Source organism: Vulpes lagopus, chromosome 2, assembly GCF_018345385.1.
Source record: "Vulpes lagopus strain Blue_001 chromosome 2, ASM1834538v1, whole genome shotgun sequence".
NCBI classification, from domain to species: domain Eukaryota; kingdom Metazoa; phylum Chordata; class Mammalia; order Carnivora; family Canidae; genus Vulpes; species Vulpes lagopus.
This window is the reverse complement of record NC_054825.1, coordinates 32,633,869-32,661,717: the sequence shown is the minus strand read 5'-3', so window position 1 is coordinate 32,661,717 and position 27,849 is coordinate 32,633,869. Positions and strand designations below refer to the sequence as shown.

General features: G+C 39.2%; 1 protein-coding gene across 3 annotated transcripts in view; it reads left to right on the top strand.

Annotated features, from left to right (window-relative positions):
* The window catches only part of HELLS (helicase, lymphoid specific), a 45,826-nt gene extending 34,452 nt beyond the window's left edge, over positions 1 to 11,374 (top strand). For all 3 annotated transcript variants that reach the window (XM_041745516.1, XM_041745517.1, XM_041745515.1), the window contains 5 exons: positions 1,025 to 1,141; positions 1,679 to 1,838; positions 3,949 to 4,045; positions 4,126 to 4,202; positions 10,801 to 11,374. In XM_041745516.1, the coding sequence (XP_041601450.1) occupies positions 1,025 to 1,141; positions 1,679 to 1,838; positions 3,949 to 4,045; positions 4,126 to 4,202; positions 10,801 to 10,895 (546 nt within the window). In that variant the 3' untranslated portion in view covers positions 10,896 to 11,374. The remainder of the gene's footprint in view (positions 1 to 1,024; positions 1,142 to 1,678; positions 1,839 to 3,948; positions 4,046 to 4,125; positions 4,203 to 10,800) is intronic.
* The last annotated feature ends 16,475 nt before the right edge of the window (positions 11,375 to 27,849 follow it).

Genomic DNA, 27,849 nt, shown 5'->3' with positions numbered 1-27,849 from the left:
GATGTGAGGCTCCACCCCAGGGTCAGAGATCATGACCTGAGCCTCCAGTAGACACTTAACCAACTAAGCCACGCGAGTGCCCCAACAAAAATGTCCTTAATAAAAGAGGGGCTTGGAAAACAAATGAAATTAACCTAAGCAAAAGATGTTTATAAGCTAATTATTTGCTAGATCTGAATGATTGATTCAGTCTCCAGTGGATACACCTTTTAATTGTTGTAACAAAATAATTTTCCTCTTTGGTTCTTTTGGTTAGCATTAGTTCTGTTTTTATTTCTAATGCTCATTGCTATGATTTATTAGAGTGAAAGGATACAGGTTAAAATCCGCAAAAAGGGGCAGCTTGGGTGGCTCGATGGTTTAGCGCCACCTTCAGCCTAGGATGTGGTTCTGGAGTCCTGGGATCAAGTCCAACATTGGGCTCCCTGCACAGAGCCTGCTTCTCCCTCTGCCTGTGTCTCTGCCTCTCTGTCTTTCATGAATAAATAAATAAAAAATCTTTAAAAGAAATCAGCAAAAAAGTCGACTCACATAGGGTGAAGTCTAGGAGAAACTAGATGTGAGTTTTCAGTGAGGTCACATAGGCAGCATTTAATTCTCCCAGCAGCAGTTTGTAACTGCACATGTGAAGTAAGCCAGAGAAGCTCATTGAGCCTTGCGTGTGCAGGGTTTCCATTGAAGGTTAGTCACATAGGCATTATGTATCTGTGTAACTGGCCTGAGTTACCCAGTCTCAAGGCCCTCTAAAGATCAAATTGATTAGAGTGCTTCCCCGGTTTACTGTCTTAACCTGGGCAGTAGGTATGCTTAGCAATTTTTTTTTTTTTTCATGGGAGGGGAGTCTGATAACTTTCTTTTTTTTTTTTTTTTCAGCAAATTGGTCTTTTTCAACTTTCATGACTTCTGGGTTTTTCAGTATTTATTTACTCCATATTGAAAGTGCTGTAGATACTGAAGAATTCATACTTAGTTTGAAGAATGCTGGTTATTCTTTACTTTTTTTTTTTTTTTTCCCTGCTTTTAGATGCACAGCTTCAACACAGATCCAGATGTATTTATCTTCTTAGTGAGTACACGAGCTGGTGGCCTGGGCATTAATTTGACTGCAGCAGATACAGTTATCATTTATGATAGTGATTGGGTAAGTTGGAAGTATGGCAATATACTGTTATATTTCCATTCTGAACTTTTTATCTTTCAATGTGCATTTTGCAGTTTTATCTATTATCTTTCATTGTATGCTTTGCAGTTTTATCTGTTTTGAAAGGGTATCCCATCTTAAGACAAAAATCATTACCAAGTGCCCTGTATGTAAAGACTTGAACATATTTTATCATTGGAACCATTCTAGGAATCTAAAATGAGTTAGGAGACTTTAAAAGATTCGATTGGATCATGCATTTGACTTTACCCATTTAGTAGGAGTTTAAATAACTTTAATGTTAAACTGTTAAATATTGGGACCCCTGGGTGGCTCAGCGGTTGGACATCGCCTTTGACTCAGGGCATGCTTCTGGAGTCCCAGGATCGAGTGCCGCATCAGGCTCCCTGCATGGAGACTGCTTCTCCCTCTTTGTAGGTCTCTGCCTCTCATGAATAAATAAATAAAATCTTTAAAATAATAATAAATAAACTGTTAAATATTATTAAATATTATTTTTTTCTCTATCACTTTAAGAATCCTCAGTCGGATCTTCAGGCCCAGGATAGATGTCATAGAATTGGTCAGACAAAGCCAGTTGTTGTATATCGTCTTGTCACAGCAAATACTATCGATCAGAAAATTGTGGAAAGAGCAGCTGCTAAAAGAAAACTGGAAAAGTTGATCATCCACAAAAGTAAATAATACTTTGTAGTACTTTGCTTATTTCAGTTGTCTGTTGTATATTGTGAGATTTCATTACTGTTATTTTCTTGTAATAGAAATTGGCACAATTTAGTGTAGGATTTAAAGAGTTAATGAAGAGGTCGCTCAGTTAGGTCAGCATCTGACTCTCGATCTCAGCTCAGGTCTTGATCTTAGGGTCATGAGTTAAAGTCCCATATTTGGCTCCATGCTGAGCCTGAAGTCTACTTAAAAAAATAAATAGTGGGGAATTTACAGCTGTAAAGACCTATACTAGGTTTGTAATACTATAAACAGAAATGAAGAAAAAACTAATGGTAGTATCTAGGTAAGGAGCAGAGGGGGCAGAGAAAACTCCAGGACACTTTCAAAGTGCTATATCTTAACCTCTGTCCTGGGGATTTGGCATGATGTTAATGCTTATTTTTGGTAAGAGACTACCTGCCAAAAGACTTTATGAAGACTTCAAGCCATTTCTTACAAGTCCAGTATATTAAATACTAAAAATACATTGAAGTAGCGCTATTAAAAAATGTATTTACTTGGTTGAACTCACTTTTTCAAAAAATATTTGGCTCTAGAACATTCTTTTCATCATTTTAAACCTAGTATTTTTAAAATGGTGTGTTTTTGTTTTTGAAGATGGGGAGAGAGGGTTGCGGGGATAGACAGGGAGGAAGAGAGAAAATCTCAAGCAGGCTCCATGCCCAGCATGGACCCCACCCAGTGCAAGCCTTAATCTCACAACCCTGAGATCATGACCTGGGCTGAAATCAAGAGGAATACTTAACCAATGGAGTCACCCAGGCACAAATACAGTGTTTATAAACTAGAAAAGATTCTGAGAAGTAGGGGAAGTAAGGCATTGGTGTTTTATATTTTGTTCCCTAAGATTCTTTAGAAAAATTCTACCTTTATTTGTGTAATATAAAATTCTATTTGGAGAAATTGGCTCTATGGCTACCTTAAAAAAAGTTGAAAACAGATAAGTTGTGAAGCCTAGAGAAATAGGAACATGATACTGTTGAAAATCACTATCAGTTTGTTTTCTACTACTTTTCTACCTGCTTTCTACTTACAAGACCAGTGCTCTAACCCCTGAGCTATGGAGCCGACCACTGCTTTCTACTTAAATACTTTGTCTCACATATATGACTGAAGGAAATGTGGGTTAGCTTTTAGAAATCTTCAATTTAACTTGACTGAACATTCAGATTGTACTTGGAATTTACACTGGAGGAAAAAAGAACTTTTCTAATAAGATTTTGTGCAAATTAAAATTTTTTCACCTGTGTTTATTTAGAAATTTTAGTGATGAAATAAATTTTCTTTATGGAGTATAATTTAAATTCAGTAAAATGTATGTCTAGTTTTCTTTTCCCAATTCCGTTTTCAGCATTTTGAAAAATTTATATCAAAAAACAATTTGAAAGGAATTTTTTAAGTACTGACTTTGTTGAGGTAATATACATACAGTAAAATACTGATGGTAGTGTACAGATTGATGGATTTTGACAAATGTATACACTTGTAACTATCCTCCAGATCAAGGTAACAAAGCTCTGGTTCATCCAAAAGCATTTCCTTGTGCATCATTTTCCATGTTCGCTTGTCTCTCAGTAAAAGGCAATCACTGTTTCAGTTTCTGCCACAGAGAGAAGTTTTCCTAATCTCATATGTGAATTCATTTGTAGGTATGGAGCTACTTTTGTTCATAATATTTTAAGATTTGTTGATGTTGTGTGTATTAAAAGTTAATAGTTTATCCATTCTTTATTAATGTTTAAATTGTTTTCTAGATTTTGTTTTTTATGAGTAAGGTGCTCTTGTTTGCTCAAGTGTTTGTGGACATATGCCTTTGTTCTTGGTCTTTGAATGAGTGTATGTTTACCTATAGGAAATTGCTAAACTTTTCCCCAAGTGGGCATACCATTTTATACTTCTACCAGCAGAGTATGAGAGTTGTGGTTGCTTTTCTTCCTTATTAACATTTGACTTTGCTTGTTGTTTTTAACATAAGCCATTCTTTACTGGTTTGTAATGTATATTTTGGCTTTAAAAGTAATTTTCAGTGTTTTCAATTTCTTGACAATTTTTTCTAGATCATTTCAAAGGTGGTCAGTCTGGATTAAATCAATCTAAGAATTTCTTAGACCCTAAGGAATTAATGGAATTATTAAAATCTAGAGATTATGAAAGGTAAGCTTTTTTTTAACTTGAGAAAAATGTAATTCAGTTTTGATTTATCATAAGGACTTGAATATTTTGTTTCCTTACAGGGAAGTAAAGGGATCAAGAGAGAAGGTCATTAGTGATAAAGATCTGGAGTTGTTGCTAGATCGAAGTGATCTCATTGGCAAGTATCATGCTTTTATTGTCTTTAACAGAAACTGAAACAGACATGTAAGAAGAGAGAATAGTAATACTATACTCTTATGTAATTCATTTAGCCACTAGTCCATATTTTTTTTCATTGTGAAAATTTTGTCAGAATCTTTAAATTATGAGATTTTGCTCTTTCACTCAGGCATCTTTTACTGAGAACATGTCTTTAAACATGGTCACTATGTCGTAATTACGTTATTACATTTAAGAAAACTGACACTAAACCTTTGATATCATCTACCGAGGCCATGTCAAGATTTCCCCAGTGGTCTCAAATCTTTAAATTCAGGATCCAGATTTCACTGTTGCCTCTCTTTTCTTCCGTAACACCTTCCTCACTTTTACCATGTCATTGACAAAAACTGAATTGTTTGTTTTATATAATGACCTACATTCTGGAATTGGCTGGGGTTTTTTTGTTTGTTTGTTTACCCCTTTTGTATTGTTCTTTGATTTGTTCCTCAGTCTACTTATTTTCTGAAAAGTGGTAATAGCTATGTACATAGCTGTACAGGCTTAGATTCAGGTTCCATTTCTTAGGAATACTTTGTTCTTTCTCTCTTTGAGAAAAGCACTTGTTAGCATTTATTTGTTTATTTAGATTTTATTTATTTTTTCATGAGAGACAGAGAGAGAGAGAGAGAGTGAGTCAGAGACACAGGCAGAGGGGAAGCAGGCTCCATGCAGGGAGCCCGACGTGGAACTCGATTCCGGGTCTCCAGGATCACACTGCCGGGCTGCAGGTGGCGCTAAACCGCTGCGCCACAGGGGCTGCCCACTTGTTAGAGTTTAATGAGTCTCCTTCCATTTTGCTTCAAGCTACCAGGACATCCCCCACCACTACCACCACCATTAATCTTCTCAGCTCTTCTGCTAAAGAATTTAACCTTCTGTGATGACAGGCTGATTTGGGAGCTTTCCCTTCTGCAGAACTTTGTGACTTGATTGCATTTTGTTAGTGGTAGAATCAGTTTCAGTCTTGTTTTTCCTGCATTTATTTGCCAGTGTCTGCTAATAAAGGTTGGCAGATGTGCGGAAGCTCTGACTCCTCTTTAAGGGGTAATGCACCATACCAGCTTTCCCAAAGTAACCTGGGTGATGTTTGTTGAAGTTGATCCTGCGTTGATGCTACCAGCATTACCCTGGCCTTCTGGGTGCTGTTGGTACTTGTCATTTTGGTTGTGGTTCACATCATGACATTTCCAGGTCTTCCATAGTCTGGATGCTATTTTATTTTATTTTATTTTTTAAGATTTTATTTATTTATTCGTGAGAGAGAGAGAGAGAGAGAGAGAGGCAGAGACACAGGCAGAGAGAAAAGCAGGCTCCATGCCGGGAGCCTGATGGGGGACTTGATCCCGGGTCTCCAGGACCACACCCTGGGCCGAAGGCAAGCACTAAACCGCAGAGCCACCTAGGGATCCCCATGGATGCTATTTTAGCAGCCAAGACAAAGGAGCTGTTGTCGTAGTTTAAATCCTCCCAGGAGGCACATATATCTGAGTTTCTCCTTTTTAGTGAGCTAAGATTAGCCAGCGGATTCAGGCTGATCTTATTATAAAGTTCTATGTTCTATTTAACCTGATGGTTTTAGTAACCACTAATGATGATTTTTTTAGAACCATTATTTCCTTAAGGATTGCAAAATGGTGACTTTCTTGTTTTGTTACTCCTTTATTAGCTAGAATTATATTAAGAATTTTTCCCTATCAACTCTTTGGTTACTCTGTACAGGATAAATTGTTTCTTTTATTTATCAATCTTTAGAATAATGAGTTGATGCCTACAATGGTAACCATAAATTATCTTGAAAACAAATATACTAAATATTTTGAACTCATCATTTCCTAATTAGTTTATAACAGTACTAATATCTATGCTCTCGATTGTGTGTATCTATAGAGTAGAAATACTAAATAATGGTGTACTGCTGTGTATCTTTTCCGAACCCTAGTTCAACACTGTTATGGTGGTAGCTTGGTATTGATGATGGTAGGGATATTTAATTCCATGGAGATAGGAAAAAAAACTACAAATCAGGGCCTTTTGGTGGGCAGGGCATCAGGGAAGTGGATTATTAAACATTTCTGAGCACATTACTGAGTTTAGTTTCATGGTGTCTTCAACTTCGTTTCAAATACCTCTTCTTTTTATATATTCTAGATGTAAATCCTTTATCCAATACGTGTTTTTTTGTTTTGTTTTTTTCCCCCTAAATTCTGCACCCAGTGTAGTTCTCAAACCTATGACCCTGAGATCAAGAGTCACGTGCTCTACCTACTGAGCCAGCCAGGCACCCCTTGTCTTGCACTTTTCTTAATTAGTGTCTTTTGAAAGTCAAAAATGTTTAATTTTGATAAAGTCTAGTTGATCTTTTTTTGTTACTACTCAGGATTTTGATGTCATGTGTAAGTAATCTTTGCCTGGTGAAGGTCATGGTGTTTTCTTTGAAGAATTACAGTTTTAGTTCTTGGATTTGAGTTAATGTTTCTGTAGAGTATGAGGTAAAAGTTTAAATTTCTTGTGCATGTTGCACCATTTGTTGAAAAGACTATTCTTTCCCTATCGAATTGCCTTGACACTGTTATTATAAGTCAATTGATCATAAATCTTCAGGTTTATTTCTGTACTCTCAATTCTGGCCCCTTCATCTATCCGTTTGTCAGTCCTATGCCACTAGCACACTGTCTTGATTATAGCTTTGTGGTCAATATTGAAACTGAAGAGTGAATCCAATTTTGTTGTTTTTCAAAATAAGTTTTAGCTATTTTGAATTCTTTGCATGTTTACTTTAGTTTTCAAATATTCATGAAAAAAATAAGAGAAAGATGAGTCCTATGGCCAAATCTTAAATATATTATCAAATAAAAATCAGCCATATAGGGGTGCCTAGCTGGCTTAGTCTGTGAAGTCTGCAACTCTTGATCTTGGGGTGTAGGCTCAAACCCTGCATTAGGTATAGAGATCATACAAAAATTTAAATCTTTCACCTCCATTTTTCTTAAATTAGATATGGAGAATAATGGGCAGCCTGGGTGGCTCAGCGGTTTAGCGCTGCCTTCAGCCCAGGGCGTGATCCTGGAGACCCAGGATCTAGTTCCACATCAGTCTCCCTGCATGGGGCCTGCTTCTTCCTCTGCCTGTGTCTTTGTGCCTCTCTCTCTCTCTCTCACATGAATAAATAAATATCTTTTTAAAAAAAGATAGGGAGAAGAATGTTGTTAATCTGGTAAAATGCATTCATCCAGTAAATTCCTAAAATCAAGAGCAATCAAGGATAACAGCTCTCATTCCCACTGTACAGTACACAACATTGTATAATTTACAAGGAAGTCCTAACTAATGGTATAAAATAAAATAGGTAGGGGAGTAGTAATTGGTTTTAGTGTAGTATTTGCAGATAATATAATCATCTCCATAGAAAGTTAGGGAATTTAGATATTTTTAAAATAGAAGTTGAGAAGGTTGCTAATAATTAATAGTATGTGTATCAGCAATAATTATTTTGAAAATCAGATGTTTCAGGGGCACCTGGGTGGCTCAGTGGTTGAGTGTCTGCCTTTGGCTCAGGTTGTGGTCCTGGGGTCCTAGATCAAGCCCTGCTTCAGGCTTCGCATGAGGAGCCTGCTTTTCCCTCTGCCTATGTCTCTGCCTCTTTCTGTGTGTGTCTAATTGATTGATTGATAGAATATTAAAAAAAAAAAAAAGGAAAGGAAAGGAAAGAAAATAAAATGATTCCAATAGCTTCTTTAAGACCATTATGGGCAAAATTATGAAGCCTAGAAGGACTGAATAAATGTACATGATTTAACTATATTCATGGAGGTAAATTATGAATATAGGTAAATATGTACATGTTAAAGGATAAGTCATTCTTCCCTAACTTAATAGTCTTTATATGATTTTCTAATTAAAACCCCAATAGGGGATCTCTGGGTGGCTCAGCAGTTTGGCACCTGCCTTTGGCCCAGGGCATGGTCCTGGGGTCCCGGGATCGAGTCCCGTGTCGGGCTCCTTGCATTGGAGCCTGCTTCTCCCTCTGCCTGTGTCTCTGCCTGCCCCTCTCTCTCTCTCTCTCTCTCTCTCTCTCTCTCTCTCTGTGTCTCTAATGAATAAATAAATAAAATCTTAAAAAAAAAAAATAAAGCCCCAATATGTCTCTTTAAAGAACTATGGCAGGCAGTTTTCAAAATTTATATGGAAGATTAGTAAAGGCCAAAGAGCCAGGACAATTTTGAAGAACAACAAAATATTCCATACCATGTATTAAGAAAAAATTTAAAATATATATATAAATTTTTTTAAAGATTTTATTTTTTTTTTTTATTTTTTTTTTTTTTTTTTTTTTTTTTTATGATAGTCACAGAGAGAGAGAAAGAGGCAGAGACACAGGCGGAGGGAGAAGCAGGCTCCTATATAAAATCTTTAAAAAAAAAATACAAAAGGACACCTGGGTGGCTCAGTGGTTGAGCATCTGCCTTTGGCTCAGGACATGATCCCAGAGTTCCGAGATCGAGTCCCACATCGGGCTCCCTGCATGGAGCCTGCTTCTCCCTCTGCCTGTCTCTGCCTCTCATGAATAAATTAATATAATCTTGAAATAAATAAAGGCATAATAATCAAGACCAGAATTAGCATATGATAGGATAAGTGGACCAGTGGTTTGGTGAATCCAGAAAGTCAACCAAACTTGAATGGAAAATCAGTAAATGACAGAAATGGCAATTCAGACTAGAGAGAGGGAATTCCTATTATTCAAATGCATGATATAAGGACATTTATTTTTCTTTTTTTCTTTTTTTTTTATGATAGTCACACACAGAGAGAGAGAGGCAGAGGGAGAAGCAGGCTCCATGCACCGGGAACCTGACGTGGGATTCGATCCCGGGTCTCCAGGATCGCACCCTGGGCCAAAGGCAGGCGCCAAACCGCTGCGCCACCCAGGGATCCCTATAAGGACATTTCTAATCAACATCTGAGAGACCTCATACTCAACAAATTCTACATAGATTAATCTAACTGGTCAAAACCTAAATATTAAAAGCGAAACTTTTTAAAAATAGGCATATATATATATATATGTAGGATTTTATTTTATTTTTTTAAAGATTTTATTTATTCATCATGAAAGACACAGGGAGAGAGAGAGAGAGAGTCAGAAACACAGGTAGAGGGAGAAGCGGGCCCCACGCAGGGAGCCCAATGTGGGACTCTCGGGCCTCCAGGATCACGCCCTGGCCCGAAGGCAGGCACCAAACCTCTGAGCCACCCAGGAGATCCCCTATATGTATGATTTTAGAACAGGAAAAGAATTTTTTTTTTTAAGTTTATTTTAAGATTTTATTTCTTTATTCATGAGAGGCAGAGACACAGGCAGAGGGAGAAGCAGGCTTCATGCAGGGAGCCACCCAGGCGTTTCAGGGAAAGAATTAAGGTACAAAATTAAATCAATAGATTTTATTACTTTAAAGACTTATATAAAAACAGATAATATCATAAACAGATTAGAGACAAACCATAGAAATATTTGCAACACATAACAGGCAGGAAGTATTTATTACATACAGATAACTAAAAGCAAGAAAAATGGACAACTTGCGCAGTTCCCAGGAAAGAAGTGGCCAGTGAACATACAAAGATATTTCAACAGCCAAAGAAATTGGAGTAATGCCATTCAAAATCAGTAGAGATTTCACTCCATAGCTATCATTCACAAAAATGTAAAAAAGCGGGATGCCTGGGTGGCTCAGTGGCTGAGTGTTTGCTTTCAGCTCAGGGCATGATCCCCCGGGGTCCTGGGATTGAGTGCCACATTGGGCTCCCCACAGGAAGTTTGCTTCTCCCTCTCTGCCTATGTCTCTGACTCTTTCTCGATGTCTCTCATGAATAAATAAATAAAATATTTGTTTAAATAAAATCTTTTTTAAAAAAATGTAAAAGACCACATATTAGCCGTGGGGGATGTGTATGGAGATAATTTTCATGGTATCTTGCCTCTCAACTTTTAAACTAACCATGATTGGGCTTTTTATTTTTTTTAAGTATCCGAAAATGCAATTTCGAATTGGTGCTCTATACTCGTGTATCTTAAATTCAGCAGAAGTGATTTTGATTAGCAAACTGATGTTTGTTCCTTAGAGGTCAGTTCTCATTGTAATAAGAGGAGTACACTTTCTCACTTTTGCTATGTTGACTATAAATGATTAAGGAATAAAGTGCCCCACATTTCTGTGGGTTTTTAAATTGTGGACAGACTCTTCTCATGACAACATATTGGACATCTCTTTTAAGATTCCTTTTTGGGGGATCCCTGGGTGGCGCAGCGGTTTAGCGCCTGCCTTTGGCCCAGGGCGCGATCCTGGAGATCCGGGATCGAGTCCCGCGTCAGGCTCCCGGTGCATGGAGCCTGCTTCTCCCTCTGCCTGTGTCTCTGCCTCTCTCTCTCTCACTGTGTGCATATCATAAATGAATAAAAATTTAAAAAAATAAAAATATGTTAAAAAAAGATTCTTTTTTGGGTTCTTATGCTTTTTAAAAAATAAATATTTGTTTATATATTTTTTTCTTAGATCAAATGAATGCCTCAGGACCGATTAAAGAGAAGATGGGGATATTCAAGATACTAGAAAATTCTGAGGATTCCAGTCCTGAATGTTTGTTTTAAATTGGAGCTAAAGACTGTCTTTTTAAAGTTTAAAGTTCTTGGTTACATCTAGTGATTTACCTGTATTGGTTTTAAAATCCAGATTATCCACTTTACTTTTTTGATTGTATCAGTTTACATAATGAAACTAGTTCCATTGCATAATTAATACATAGTAATTTTATGAGCCTTATTAAGAACAGAGAAGTATTCAAAGTGACTTTAGGTTTTCCGTTAATTTTTCAGGCTCAATAATACTCTTGGGTACAGGCTGATTTGTACTTAACCACTGCCAGATTTATACAGTCTTCCTGTGGAAGTTTAATGTCTTTTTCCCCCTTTTTAGCAATACAGTTCATGGGTTTGGGGTACTTCAGTTATGGAGTAGGCTTTGATGGGGGGAAAGATTGGGATTATGCTTTCTCTTGTTTAAATAAGAAATTGTTTGATTTTAGGGTCTATTTCTATAAAATACTTTACCAAATAAATGTTTGTTATAAGACCGTCTCATCAAATTATTCTTTCAGAAAAATAACAGCAAAAGTCTTGACTGGCATTGTTGACTTGATTTTATTCATTAGTACTATACACATATATAAAGATTTCATCTGGACATTGGTTAATGCAGAGCAGGCTCTCAAAAAAATTGCAGGGTCATGACAAAAGACCAGAAATTGGAAGTGGTAGTATATCATGCAAAACAAGAATAGAACAAGAAAGAAGAGACCCTGAAAATGTATGGTGAGGGGGGTAAATAGTACCCGAGAGAAGAATAAAATTCATAGTATACGATAGAGGAACATAAAGGCAAAAATGGGGAAAATTTAGGCCAAATATGTGTGTGTGTATATCAGACTATGGGGCAGAGAGTTCCTTGAATGCTCTCTGAACCATTTCTGTGTAGGTTGTTTGTCTCTTGCGAAAACATGTTTAATGTATGTGTTTTAAGTGGAAATGTTTACCAGTCACCCATGCTGACCAATCATCCCTGTAACTTGGTTGCTTCGTAGTTCTACTAAGTTTCCCTAGCCTGTACTGTTATGTTGTCTAGTGACTATTTCTTCGGTTCACCTCTGTCCTCACATCTATAGTAATTCCTCTCTCACCTTGCTCCCTATTGGTGCTGAAAAATAGAATCAGAAAAGTAGTTGAAAAAATTGCCACAACAGCATCTATAAGACTACCAGCATATGTGCTCGTGTGTCCTTCTTTCCTGTTACTATGGATATATTATCCTAGCTCGAGCCAACAAGTGTCTCGTTTCTTTCTTTTATGCAAAACTCTTTGGAAAGTTGTCTGTATTCACGTTTTTGTTTGTTCTATTTTTTCAGAACCTGTTCCAGTCAGATTTTCATCCCTGTTTTTCCATTGGAACAATTTTTACTGGTATCTGTCACCTCAGTTTGCTTTAAGCAACGTTTCCTAGAATAATACACCTCTAGTGTGTTACCTCCACTTTGTAATTTCTTTAGTTTGCCAGTTTCTAGCAAACACCTCGCCTGGTTTTCCTTCCTACTTCTCTTGTTCTTTTTTTTTTTTTTTTTTTTTTTTTTAAATTAACTTTTATTGGTGTTTAATTTACCAACATACAGAAAAACACCCAGTGCTCATCCCGTCAAGTGTCCACCTCAGTGCCCGTCACCCATTCTCCTCCAACACCCGCCCTCCTCCCCTTCCACCACCCCTAGTTCGTTTCCCCGAGTTAGGAGTCTTTATGTTCTGTCTCCCTTCCTGATATTTCCCAACATTTCTTTTCCCTTCCTTTATATTCCCTTTCACTATTGGGGAAAATTAACAAGGCAGGAAACAACAAATGTTGGAGAGGATGCGGAGAAAAGGGAACCCTCTTACACTGTTGGTGGGAATGTGAACTGGTGCAGCCACTCTGGAAAACTGTGTGGAGGTTCCTCAAAGAGTTAAAAATAGACCTGCCCTACGACCCAGCAATTGCACTGTTGGGGATTTACCCCAAAGATTCAGATGCAATGAAACGTCGGGACACCTGCACCCCGATGTTTCTATCAGCAATGGCCACAATAGCCAAACTGTGGAAGCAGCCTCGGTGTCTCTTGTTCTTTCTTAGTCCCCTTAGCTATTTCTTCCTTATTGTCTTTGGCCCCTAGACATTAGGATGTCCCAAGCAAGACTTGGGGCTCCCTTGATGGTCTTATCTCACTGACTTAAATAGAGGACTCAAATTTCTATCTCTAACCAGAATCTTTTTCCTGAACTCCTATCCGGCTGACTACTTGACATTCTTATTTGGTTGCCTGATTACTCAAACTGTCCCAAATCTGAGCTTATGAACTCGTGCTCCAGCCTTTTGAGACTATGAGAACCCATGAACTTTATTTTTAGCTTCCAAAAATCTTGTGTTGCCGTCTCTTTTGTTCTCTTCTGGGAGTTTAACATCTCTCTCATTTTCTTTTAGTTCTAGATTTTAGTAAGGAGCAGAAAAAAAAGATATTCTAATTGTGTGATACTGAAACAAATACTCTCTGTTTCTGTCTTTATATAAAAGAATATTCCTAAAACAGTATTTGTCTTCAGTTAATCAAATTGTCATGAAAAAGACTTAGCTTTATTTGTTCATTGAGTCTTCCATATCACTAGACAGTTCCTAATGTGTTGAGAGGTATAGTGAAAGTGGTACATGAACATTTCTTAAAGATTTACTTTGGAGAGAGAGAGACCAGTGGGGAAGAGGCAGAGGGAAAGGGGGGAGAGAATCCTAAGCAGACTGTGCTTAGCACAGAGCCTGAGGTGGGTCTCAATCTCACAACCCTAAGATTGTGACCTGAGCAAAAGCCAAGAGTCCGGTGCTTAACTATTGTACCAGCCAGGCGCCCTGGAACTTGAATATTTCTGAGTAAACGTGTTTGATGGCATCTTTCACTAATGTCTTAGCAAATATATATGATTCTTTAGTCTTAGCAGTTTGAAGAGATACTTTATGAGAATGAAAAGTAATATTTATATTCAAAATATTAAGTGTTTGTTTTAAGGTCCATACTCTCAGAATTATTTTGGTTTTGAGCATTTTAAATTAATGGTAGTTAAGTTTTTATGATCCTATTTGCTATCTTAAGCATTACATTTCTACAAACAACATACTGTATTTCTTGCTTAACCATTAATTATGGTTACCAATTTAAGCCCAATGAATCATACTTAAGAGTAAAAATTTTTGGGCAGTCCTGGTGGCTCAGCGTAAACACTGTCTCCAGCCCAGGGTGTGATCCCAGAGACCCGGGATTGTGTCCCACATCAGGCTCCCTGCATGGAGCCTGCTTCTCCCTCTGCCTGTGTCTCTGCCTCTCTCTGTGTGTGTGTCTCTGTGAATAAATAAATAAAATGCTTTTTAAAAAAAAGTAAAAATTTTTAAAAATCTCTTGATCTTCAGTTCTTTGGAATCACTGTCACAACTTGATTTACTATCATTACTGTTACATTCAGCTATGTACTTGTCAAAATCTAGTGAAGCTTGGGACACCTGTGTTTAATAGTTAATCATCAAACTCAGTTTTGGGCTCAGGTCATGATCTTGGAGTCCTGGGATTAAGGACTTTGGGCTTGCACTCAATGTGGAGTCTGAGATTCTCTCCCTCTGCCCCTCCTCCTTGCACTGTCCTGTTTCTCTCTAAAGTCTTAAAAAAAAAAAAAAAAAAAACCCTAGTGAAGCTTGTTTTGTTTTGGTGGGGGGTTTGTTTGTTTTGAGGGTTGTTTTTTTTTTTAATTTTTATTTATTTATTTATGATAGTCACCGAGAGAGAGAGAGAGAGAGAGAGGCAGAGACATAGGCAGAGGGAGAAGCAGGCTCCATGCACCGGGAGCCCGATGTGGGATTCGATCCCAAGTCTCCAGGATCGCGCCCTGGGCCAAAAGCAGGCGCCAAACCGTTGCACCACCCAGGGATCCCCTGTTTTGAGGGTTTTGTGTATGTGTGTGCTTTAATGCAGGGCCCAAATTCCTGATATCTAGATCAAGACTGAGCTGAGTTCAAAAGTCAGATGCCGGGAACCCTGGGTGGCGCAGTGGTTTAGCGCCTGCCATTGGCCCAGGGCGCGATCCTGGAGACCTGGGATCGAATCCCACATCGGGCTCCCTGCATGGAGCCTGCTTCTCCCTTTGCCTATGTCTCTGCCTCTCTCTCTCTCTCTCTGTGACTATCATGAATAAATAAATAAAATATTTAAAAAAAAAAAAAAGTCAGATGCCTAACCAACAGCCATCTAAGTGCCCCAGTCGTCTTTCCATTATACACATTTATGTCTCTCATTTAGCTAATAATGTGAACTTTAAACAGGTTTAGTTGGCTCAGCGGTTAAGCATCTGCCTTCAGCCCAGAGCGTGATCCTAGAGTCCCAGGATCAGGTCCCACATCAGGCTCCCTGCATGGAGCCTGCGTATCTCTGTCTGCCCATGTCTTTGCCTCTCTCTGTGTCTCATGAATAAATGAATAAAATCTTTAAAAATTAATTAAACAGGTTTAGTTAAAAGATAAAATTATTTTTGGGGCGCCTGTATGGTGCAGTCAGTTGAGTGACTCTTGGTTTCAGCTCAGGTCATCATCTCAGGGTCCTGAGATCAATATCCATGTGGGGCTCTACACTCAGCATAGTCTGCTTGAGACTCTTTGTCCCTTTTGCTTTGCTCCTCTTCCCTGGTCTCTCTAAAACAAATAAATAGGGACCTCTGGGTGACTCAGTTAAGCATTTGCCTTCAGCTCCGGTCACAATCCCAGGGTCCTGGAATTGAGCCCCCCACTCAGTGAGTCTGCTTCTCCCTCTCCCTCTGCTACTCCCCCTGCTTGTGCTCATTCTGTCAAATAAATAAAATATTATAAAAAATAAAAAAATTTTAAATGATTTTTTAAAATTATTAAAAATATTTTTACATTTTCTTAGAATTTTACAAAAGTTTGGCTTATAGTTGACAAACAAAGCTTAAATTACTACATGTTATAATATAGTCCAGTTGTGTGTGACTAGGATAGGAGTTCGACAGCAGTGTCAAGCAAAGACACCACTGCTACATGATAAATGCTGTCTAGGTGTTATGTGGTACCAACATAATTTGAAACTACAAGCATTTAAATCCAGGTTATAGACCACTGTACTTGATTATAAAGTGGTTGGTCATTCATGTGATCTAGAATGTGCTTGTATAGGGCAGCCCTGGTGGCTCAGCGGCTTAGCGCTGCCTTCAGTCCAGGGCATGATCCCGGAGACCCGGAATCGAGTCCCAAACACCGGGATCCTTGCAGGGAGCCTGCTTCTCCCTCTGCCTCTCTCTCTCTCTCTCTCTCTCTCTCTGTCTATGAATAAATAAATTTTAAAAGTAATCTTTAAAAAAAATAGAATGTGCTTGTGTACATTTTGTTTAGATTTTGATTGAAATGGGGATCCCTGAGTGGCGCAGTGGTTTAGCGCCTGCCTTTGTGAAATGAATACATAATTAAAAGCTCAAATTCCTGGGCTATGTCCACAGAGACCATTATGAGAAAGCCCTAAAGCATAAATTGTCCATAATTTTTCCTGATCTTTCTTTCACAAATCTGTTGTGTCTTAGCCAGATCAATAAACAGATTGACCCTCCAAGTCATGCCTCTGGAGTCTTGTTTACTTCTTCCTGAGTCTTGTTAACTATCCATCACTATTTTGGTTAAATTTGACCATCTATTGAGGGGAGGGGGTTTGTTACATGAGCTCATGAGCTCTGCTCCTCTTTCTAGAGTATTTCAGAACTTTTATAAAGTATGCCTGCCTCTCTTCATGCTCAGTACTCTGCCACCACCTACCTAATTAAGGTGGTCAAATGAAGATTTCATTCCTTTTTAGCTTTAGAGTTCTTTAATGAAATAAAAATAGGGACACCTGGGTGGCTCAGCTCTTAGGTGTCTGCCTTCAGCTCAGGTTGTGATCCTGGAGTCCTGGAATCGGGTCCTGCATTGGGCTGGACCTACATGGAGCCTGCTTCTCACTCTGCCTGTGTCTCTGCCTCTCTCTCTGTCTCATGAATAAAAATCTTAAAAAAAAAAAAAAAATATATATATATATATATAGCATAGTCCTTAGAGAAAATATCAGATCTTTTTCTACTTATGGGGATATAACTTCAGGAGAGTACAGAATCGGGGCAGCCCGGGTGGTGCAGCGGTTTAGCGCTGCCTTCAGCCCAGGGTGTGATCCTGGAGTCCTGGGATCAAGTCCCACATCAGGCTCCTTGCATGGAGCCTGATTCTCCCTCTGCCTGTGTCTCTGCCTCTCTCTCTCTCTGTCTCTCATGAATAAATAAATAAAATTTTTTTTAAAAAGTACAGAATCTTCAGTGCTCAGTTGTATGCACATTTAGATTATGTGTAACTGCCATTTAGATTATGATCTGTTGCTAGCATCTCAGGAGTTTCTGTTCTTCCTTATTAAACTCTCTCTTGTAACCACTCTTTTTTTTTTTTTTTAAGATTTTATTTATTTATTCATGAGGGACAGAGAGAGAGGCAGAGGCAGGGGCAGGGGCAGAGGGAGAAACAGGCTCCATGCTGGGAGCCTGACGGGACTTGATTTGGGGTCTCCAGGATCATGCCCTGGGCTAAAGGCGGTGCTAAACCGCTGAGCCACCAGGGCTGCCCTCTTGTAACCACTCTTATAATCTTTATCACCTGAACTAATTCTACACTGCAAAAATCTATGTCAGGTACATGAATCAGTGAAGCTTGGGAAACATTAAATTAATAAAAAGCACTTCTTCCAGTACAGATAAAACAAATGGTAAGAAAACCCAGTGAAAACAGGTCTGTTATGTTTATTTTGCTTTTCTAACAGAGGCATTGGAAGTACCAAAGGTAATCAAAAATTCATAATTCATTGATTAATTATTATTTGGATTTGATCTTTAGTCATGTTCCTCAATCGGATATCTGCATGGTAATTCCCTTTCATTCAAGTCTCAGCTCACAGTTCACTTTTGAATGAATGTCCCTCTGTCCCTTCTTCCTCCCAAAGGATCTCACTCACTTCCCAATCTGTCAGCCTCCTCATCTCCATGAGGTAGCGTGTACTGTATAGGTCTTGTTCACGGTATAATAGAGCGTGTTGGAATCATGAAACCAGAATACATTTACCAAGAAGAACCAGGTAAACACACCGGATTAAAAAGTATTGACTCTCAGGGGATGCCTGAGTGGCCCAGTGGTTGAGCGTCTGCCTTTGGCTCAGGTCGTGATCCTAGGATCCATGATCGAGTCCCACATCAGGCTCCCTTTGGGGAGCCTGCTTCTCCCTCTGCCTGTGTCTCTGCCTCTCTCTGTGTGATTCTCATGAATAAATAAATCTTTAAAAAAATTAAAAAATGACTCTCCTAAAATTAAAGAGGAAGGACCTCTATTAGATTAGTTTATCAGGTGCTAAACAGAAAAGACAAGGGAAACTATACCAGGGTGCATTGTAGATAAAATAACATCAGAGAGAATCTTCTAAAGCTAGATAGCTCATTTACAAAGGCACAGAGATACAATAGATGGCACATGTCTTATTTTAATTAAAAGATCATGAGATAGATTATCAACGTATTGAAGGAAAAAAAAATTACAACCTAAAATTTATATCCATTATTCACCATCCCTGGAGATTCACACATAATGTTCAGCTGATTCAGTAGGTGCTTGAAATTCCTATAGACAAAGAATAGAGAAGTGCCTGGGTGGCTCAGTTAAGCAACCAATTCTGGTTCTCAGCTCAGGTCATCTCAGGGTCGTAAGTTCAAGCCCCACACTGGGTTCCACACTGAGCATGGAGCCTACTTGTAAAAGAATAGAGGAGTGATGTAATTGTAAATATCTGGATAGATGTTAATTAATAGCAGGTGACCATGTAACGAAATTCATCATTTTGGACTACAAAAGAGTCTCAATCTTTAAAAAAAAATTACTGTAATGGAGATCATTTCCTATAATCCCATTAAAGGATAATTAAAAACAACATGTGAACTTAAATAGAGCAATTGCTTGGAAACGTAACTCCTAAGTCTTTTGGCTCAAAAAAGGCACCCAAAACAGTATTGCGCTATAATTTAAAATACTAACAATGGATGTACTCACTGTAGACTAGAGCCAACATTCACTGAAGAAAGTGCCATCTAATACTTAAGAGTGTGTATGAAAAGCATGTGAAAATGAACAATAATGTAGCTTAAAAATAAATTGAAAAAAAGTTAAAATTTTTTGGAATAAAATATTTTAAGGCTCTGGAAATCAGAATTTTTTAAATTTTTTTAATGTTTTTAATTTTTTTTATTTTTTAAAAACCTCATGGTTTAATGAAGCAGACTTTTTTTTTAAGATTTTATTTATTTATTCATGAGACACACACACACACACACACACACAGAGGCAGGGACACAGGCAGAGGGAGAAGCAGGCTCCATGCAGGGAGCCCGATGTAGGACCGGATTCCGGGTCTCCAGGATCACACCCCGGACGGATGGCGGCACTAAACCGCTGAGCCACCGGGGCTGCCCTTAATTTTTTTTTTTTTAAGAGGTTTTGCTTATTTATTCATGAGAGGCACAGAGAGAGGGCAGAGACATAGAGGTAGAAAAAGGCTCCTCGAACGGGAGCCGGATGCGGGACTTGATCCCTGCACCGGGATTAACACCCTGAGCCTAAGGCAGACGCTCAACCAGTGAGCCACCCAGGCGTCCTAGAAGTTTCAGAATTTCTGATACAAAAATGTAAGAACTGCTTCTTGGGTTATTTTTCTTCTCTGGATGCCCAGTGAATTCTGTGGTCTCTATAGGAAGTTCCCCTGCATAGTTTAAGATCCTGGTGGAGGGACGCCTGGGTGGCTCAGCGGTTGAGCACCTCCCTTCGGCCCAGGGTGTGATCCTGGAGTCCCGGATGGAGTCCCACTTCGGGCTCCCTGTAGGGAGCCTGCTTCTCTGCCTCTGCCTATGTCTCTGCCTCTCTCTCTGTCTCTCACGAATAAATAAGTAAAATCTTAAAAAAAAAAAAAAAAAAAAAAAAAAAGATCCTAGTGGAAAAGCACATGCTCCGGGGAGGTTTGGGGGTCATGTGAGTCCAACTCATTTTCTGAGAAGAGCACTCTGGGAAGAGGAGGGAACTGTTTGTTGTTGATGTTTTAAGTTTCATTTATTTACTCATGAGAGACCAGGGGGAGAAGCAGGCTCCCTACAGGGAACCTGATGCAAGACTCACTCCCCCAACCTTGGGATCATGACCTGAGCCAAAGGCAGATGTTCAACCTCTGAGCTACCCAGGCATCCCAGAAACTAGTTTTCCATGAACCTCTGAACTTGCCCTCCTGGGGTGTTCCAATGGGTCAGATCTGGTAACACTAGCCTGGGAGGCAGGTGCACCTGTCACTTTAACCCCTAGTCAGCAGAGATCACCTGAATGTTGTTTGCATGACCTTTGCAAAGTGAGTGTAACTCTTCACAATCTCCGGCAGAGCATGAAAGTTCTAATTTCTCTACATCTTCACTGATTCTTGTTTTCAATCTTTTTCAATACATTTGTGGTGAGTGGTATCTCCTTGTGGTTTTCTTTAGTATTTCTCTGATGATAATTATCACTTTTTCACACATTCCATGTGCTTTATTTGTCAATTGTCTTTTCAAGTCCTGCCCATTTTAAGTTTCTTTGTATTATTGAGATTTACTTATTTATTCATTGAGGTGTCAGAGTTTGAGGAGAGGAGGTTACTAACGCAGATAGGGCTGCTTTGCAATGGGACCTAGAGTCGTGGTATGAAGAGGGCATCCCGCATCCCCATGGAGAGGCAGCCAGAATAGGGCATCATAGTCCAAGTAAGGCAGGAAGGGCACCTACAAGGACAGGATAGAAGCTGCCTTGTTTGGGGAGCCAATGCCCACTCATGTTGATGAAAATGTCTTCATGGGCATGTCACCTTGATATGGGGATCAGAAACCCAGCAGGATAAGAAGGGCTTCCCCACAAATGACTGTCCCCAGTTGGAGTATCAGTGCCTTACATGGGTGAACACTGCATTCCTAACAAGGGTTGGTTTGGCACAATTATTGTAGCCCAAGCATATTAAGGAGAAATCTTTAGCCCAGGGAGGGTTTGGTGGCAGAAACAGATTGGTTTCATACAGGGGAATTGATCAAATAAGTATATATGTTAAGAATAATGGGAAGCTAAGTTTATCACTATCATCAAAGGGAGGTAAAAATATAGAAAGGGAGAAAACAGAGATAAACCCTATGGTGTTGGATCAGAATAGAATATATGTGTGAATTCATTGTAGTCAGTATATATAGGTAGTGTAATAAATAGAGGTATAAGTATATGCATGTATTGGACATTTTATATGTCTATGCATGTGTATACAATGCATATATCCCCTAGTTCTATAAACTGAGAAGGCCTGGGAGCTGTTGCACTCCACAACAGTGAGCATACCTAGTACACACATTTTTTTAAATATTTTATTATTTATTCATAGAGACAGAGAGAGAGAGAGGCAGAGAAAGAAGCAGGCATCATACAGAGAGCCCGACGTGGGACTTGATCCAGGGTCTCCAGGATCACGCCCTGGGCTGCAGGCGGCGCTAAACCGCTGCGCCACCGGGGCTGCCCTACACACTTTTTTTTTTTTTTTTTTTTTAAGATTTATTTATTTATGATAGAGAGAGAGAGAGAGGCAGAGGGAGGGAGAAGCAGGCTCCATGCTGGGAGCCTGACGTGGGACTCGATCCTGGGGCTCCGGGATCACGCCCTGGGCCAAAGGCAGGTGCCAAACCGCTGAGCCACCCAGGGATCCCCATCTACACCCATGTTTTAAACCACTTTTTTTTTTTTTTAAAGATTTACCCGTTTATTTGAGAGAGAGGGACAGAGAAAGCATGTGAGCAGGGGGAGGGACAGAGAAAGAATACCAAGCAGACTCTCCACAGAACTTGGAGCCTGATATGGAGCTTGATCCCAGAACCCTGAGACCATGACCTGATTAGGAACTAAAAGTTGGACGCTCAGTGAACCAAACCACCCAGCAGCCCCTCTAAACTACATTTTATTAAAGATTGATTTATTTATTTATTTATTTATTTATTTATTTATTTATTTATTTATGATAGACATAGAGAGAGAGAGAGAGAGAGGCAGAGACACAGGAGGAGGGAGAAGCAGGCTCCATGCTGGGAGCCCCACGTGGGACTCGATCCCGGGAGTCCAGGATCGTGCCCTGGGCCAAAGGCAGGCTCTAAACCGCTGCGCCACCCAGGGATCCCCTAAACTACATTTTTTATTAAAAACCAGGACTCTCTGAAGAAATAGCTAATTGGAGAGAAGGGCAGTAGAATGTATGAGACTGGAATATATAATTCCTTTAGAAAATAAGGAGTTGTTCAAAGATTGATGGGGTTATGTGAAGAGGGCAAAGAATTCGGTCATTAGACAAGTCGAAAAACAAATCTGTAATGGATTGGAAAGTAACTGAATGCCTGATTCCATGATGATTCATAAATACAATTGAAAACTTGGGGCAAAAAAAAAAAAGAAAAAGAAAACTTGGGGCAGCCTGGGTGGGGTTTAGCGCCCCCTTCAGCCCAGGGCGTGATCCGGGAGACCTGGGAAGGAGTCCCAGGTCAGGTTCCCTGCATGGAGCCTGCTTCTCCCTCTGCCTGTGCCTCTGCCTCTCTCTCTGTTTCTCACAAATAAATAAAATATTTTTTTAAAAAAGAAAACTTGATGGGATCCCTGGATGGCTCAGTGGCTTAGCGTCTGCCTTTAGCCCAGGGCATGATCCTGGGGACCCGGGATCGAGTCCCACATCAGGCTCTCTGCATGGAGCCTGCTTCTCCCTCTGCCTGTGTCTCTGCCTCTCTGTTTCTCTCTGTGTCTCTCATGAATAAATAAATAAATAAATCTTTAAAAAAAGAAAAAGAAAACTTGATGAATAGTTACATAGTTTCAAAGTGTCTCCTCCAATTATTTTTTAATTACAAATGCTATTAAAATAGTTTTATGGTAGGGGTGCCTCAGGTGGGGGTGGCTCAGTCAGTTAAGCATCTGCCTTCAGCTCAAGTCTTGATCTCAGGGTCCTGGGATTGAGCCCCAAATGTAACTCCCTGCTCAGCGGGGAGCCTGCTTTTCCCTCTCCCACTCCTCCTGCTTGTGTTTACTCTGTCAAATACATAAATAAATTTATTTTATTTTATTTAAAGGTTTTTATTTATTTATTCATGAGAGACACAGAGAAAGAGAGAGAGGCACAGACACAGCAGAGGGAGAAGCAGGCTCCATGCAGGAAGCCTGACATGGGACTCAATCCCAGGTCTCCAGGATCACGCCCTGGGCTGAAGGCGGCGCTAAACCGCTGAGCCACCCGGGCTGCCCAATTTTTTTTTTTTTTTTTAAAAATAAAAATAAATAATTTTATGGAAGAGACTACCAGGCACTCTTAAGTAATCAAAGTTGACACCCATAATGGGCAGATTGTAGTTGTCCTCTTAATAGGATGCAAAGAGAAGAAAAAGCCTTCTTTGATATTCCTGTCAAAGATGCATAACCTCAGGGCACCTGGCTGCAGTTGGAGCATGTGACTCTTGATCTCAGGGTTGTAAATTCAAGCCCCAAGTTGGATGTAGAAATTACTAAAGATCTTTGGGGGTGGGAGAGGTACATAAACGGAATCTAATCATGAGGAATACCAGACAAACCCAAATTGAGAGACATTTTACAAATACTCAGCATATATCTTCAAGAGTGGCAGGGTCAAGGGAAAGTCAAGGGAAAGCTAAGGAACTATTCTAGACTGAAATAGATTAAGGAGACATGACCACTACTTGCAACATGTGATTATGGGTTCTGAATGAATATGAAGGATATCATGGGGACTTTTGGTGAAACATTAATAGAAATGAGGATTGGGTGGTCCCAATACATCAATTTTAGTTTCCTGATTTTGAAAGTTCAAAATAAAAATTGAAAAATAAAATAAAAACCGTGACGATTTCATTCATTCCCCCTCCCTGCCCCCAAAGATTTGGAATTTTTTTTCAACACTCTTACATCCGTTGTGGAAAATGTCAACCTTTGTAAGAAAACCAAAATAAAAATTGAAAAATAAAATGAAAGTTGTATTATGGTTATATGGGAGAATTACATATAACCATATCAAAGTATTTTGGTTTTGGAACTTCAGGTCAGTAAATTACTCTCAGATGTTCAAAGTAAAGGAAATTCTTTGTACAGACTTTGAACTAATCTATACACTTAGGATTATTAAAAGTAAAATATGTAAAAATACACATATCAAGCCAGTAGGGGCACCTGGGTAGCTCAGTGGTTGAGTGTCTGCCTTTGGCTCAGGTCATGATCCCAGGGTCCTGGGATCGAGTCCCACATCGGGATCATTGCAGGGAGCCTGCTTCTCCCTCTGCCTCTGTCTCTGCCTCTGTCTAATGAATAAATAATATCTTTAATACACATATTTATATATGAAGCCAGCAGTGGGCTCATATCTAAACTATACAAACCCTTTTGTAAAGGGTTTTTGTAAATTGATATTGCCAAAGGACATCAGAAAAAGCACTCAGCATCATGAAGTGTCATGAAAACATGAATTAAAACTACAGTGAGGTATTATATATCTGTCAGAATGGATAAAATGAAAAACTGATTATACTTAGTGTTGGCAAGAAAGTAGAGCAACTGCCAATCTCACAGTAAAACTAATCAACCATTTGGATAATTATTTGTCAGTATTTGGCAAAGAGAACACTACATCTCCAGCAATTATACTTGTAGATATATACTGAGCAGAAGTTCAATACATTGGGATACAAAAACCATCTATAAGAGTAACACTTCATAATATTCTCAAACTAGAATCAACCCACATGTCCATCACAATATGATGAAAAAAAAATAGTGAAATAGTTATAAAATAAGTGACTAGGGGCACCTGGGTGGCTCAGTGGGCTAAGCATCTGCCTTTGGCTCAGGTCATGATCCTGAGGTGCTGGGATCAAGCCCTGAATCCAACTCCCTGCTCAGCACAAAGTCTGCTTCTCCCTCTGACCACCCCCTGCTCTCTCACTCTCTCAAATAAATAAATAAAATCTTGAAAAAAAAATCTTTAAAGACACTATAAGAAAACATAACTAATGCTATTTGCAGCAACATGAAATGAAGAAACTAGATACTAAATGTAGGATTTTGCTTATATAAAGTCCACAAGCAGGGAAAACTAACCTTTGACATGATACTGGATACATTAAGGAGTAGAAGCTACCAAATAGGCACAAAAAGGCTTCTGGGGTCCTGGCAAATTTTTCTTGGTCTGTGTGCTGATTTCACAGTATGTGTGTTCAGATGATAACTCCCTGAGCAGAACTTTTAAGACTTTATATATATCATGCTTCAATGAAAGGTTTATTTACAAAGAAACAATTATATCTAGAATACTCTGTCACTGTGGAGGGCTTCCTGCTGAAGCCCCCTACCTATACCCCACCCCCACCCCAACCATCCATTCAGGCCGTGATGGGAAATCCCTTCAGTGTGTGATGTTACCAAACTGGGAATTAAAAAGCTGAATTCTAAGACAAGGTCTTATACTGGATGAATTGATGACAATTCACCTCACCAAGTCACCAATTCCTCACTCCAAAAATGAATGTAGGGATGACACTAGGGATTTGATTCCTTCCATCTTGAATCATCTGTCACTCTTTTGTTTTATAAAGAGAAAGGGCCAGGCAGGAGCCTCAGCAAGAGGAAGGAGGAGCAAGCAGGGACACCCAAATCCCAAGTAATAAAATGATTGCTATTAAGAGAGCCATGGAAGGGTGCCTGGCTGCATCAGGCAGTAGAACATGCAACTCTCCATCTCAGGGTGGTGGGTCTAGCCCCACATTGGGTGCAGAGCCTACTTTTAAAAAAAGAAAGAAAGAAAGGCTATGGAGTTCATTAAGTAGTGTGGCTCTTTTAGATCTAGGGCTAGGTGAGTGAGTCAGCAAATTAATGCTTCTCTTTTGTCTTTGGTAAATTACAAAGTTTCAGCAAGCCCTGAACTCAATTTTTAAAGGTTATGAATCTTTTCTGACCCCTGTTTTAATCAATGCATTCTGCCATTATTGACTCAAATGTTTATTTGAAAGTCACTGACAAAGATAGTTCATGGAATACTGAATCATACTCAGTGTGCATTCAATAAATGTGGAGAAACTTAGTTGAACTGAATGTTTTTCTTGTTGGGAAGTATGCGCCGCTCAGGGCATGTGAGCTCTGAACTCTACCACCTGCAACCTGTGTGTCCTTGGCAAAGGTGCTACAGCCCTGAGGCCCAGCTGCCTCATCCTTAAAATGGGAATATTATTTTAGGCAAAGGTAACTGAGTATCAAAAGAGAGATGATAAGAGGCACCTGGGTGGCTCAGTGGGCTAAGCATCTGCCTTTGGCTCAGATCATGATCCTGAGGTCCTGGAATCTAGCCCTGAATCCAACTCCCTGCTCAGCACAAAGTCTGCTTCTCCCTCTACCCCTCCACCACCTCCACTCATGTGCTGTCTCTCTGTCTCTCAAATAAATAAAATCTTTAAAAAAATATGATGATAGGTATGAAAATTCTGTAAATTATCAATATATCTGTAATCATGAGTGATAAAACGTAACTGGGGTCTTGATAAAACTTGTTTAGGAAAAGAGCTTAGAAATAACTGCAGTAATCAATTTAGAGGAAATATATTTACAGAACATCACTTTGTACAAGCATTACCATTAGTGATCTGATAATGCACATCTATTATTCCAGTGATATCTAGACCTTCGGGACCACTGAATGTCATCCATTCAGGTCTTCATGTTGTAGTGCTTCTGAGGACTTTTTTTTTTTTTTTTAAGATTTTTAAATACTCTTTACACCCAATGTGGGGCTCAAACTCACACCCTGAATATCAAGAGTCCCATGCTCCACCCACTGAGCCAGCCAGATGTCCCAGTTTTGTGGGTCAATTTAATGAATTCCCTGAATTCCATTCTCTGGCTTTTGTTTTAAAATCTTCCCTGCTGGGGGATCCGTGGGTGGCGCAGTGGTTTAGCAGCCCAGGGTGTGATCCTGGGGACCTGGGATCCAGTCCTGTGTCAGGCTTCCGGCATGGAGCCTGCTTCTCCCCCTCTGCCTGTGTCTCTGCCTCTCTTTCTCTCTCTCTGAATAAGTAAGTAAGTAAGTAAATAAATAAATAAATAAATAAATCTTTAAAAAATAAATAAATAAAATCTTCCCTCCTTTGCTGTGCGTACTTCATTCCATTATTTTTTACAATGACAGGCCAAAAAAATCAACAGAAGGTGCTATGTCTAGAGGTCACTGCGAGGTGGAGGAAATATTTTCTCAAACCTCCTAAATTATTGGAGATTGGCTCTTCTGTTATCTGAGCAAGTTTCACTCCACAGTGATGGAAAGGGAAGAATCCCTATCTTTTATTTTTTTTCTCTTGAAAACCTATAGCCCTTTTATCTGTAGACTCAAATAAAGGCTTCTGCTTAGAGAAGCCTGTTATTTTGTGAACAGTGAGGTATACATACAGAGGCACTAATGTTTTGGGGGTTTGGTTTTGTTTTCCTAGAATTGTTGAGGCAACTGTGATATAAGCCATAGTGCATAACAATGGGCATCAAAAAATCTAAGTTCAAATCCCATTTTAGTCATTTATAAACTGTGCAACACTGGTTGAGTCTCCTGTTGTCTCCAGATTTCCCTCTCTCCATTTGTAAAATAAAAATAAAAATCCCTTTTCCCTCTGTTGAGGGATGGGGATGCCAGAATTTGATATATATAAACTTACTTAGCTAATTGCTTGATACATCTTTGGACATTCAAGAGTTACATTACCTAGCTTATGGTTTGGTTTTGTTTTTTAAGATTTATTTATTTATTTATTTATTTATTTATTTATTTAAGAGAGAGCAGGCGCAGAGGGTGGGGCAGAG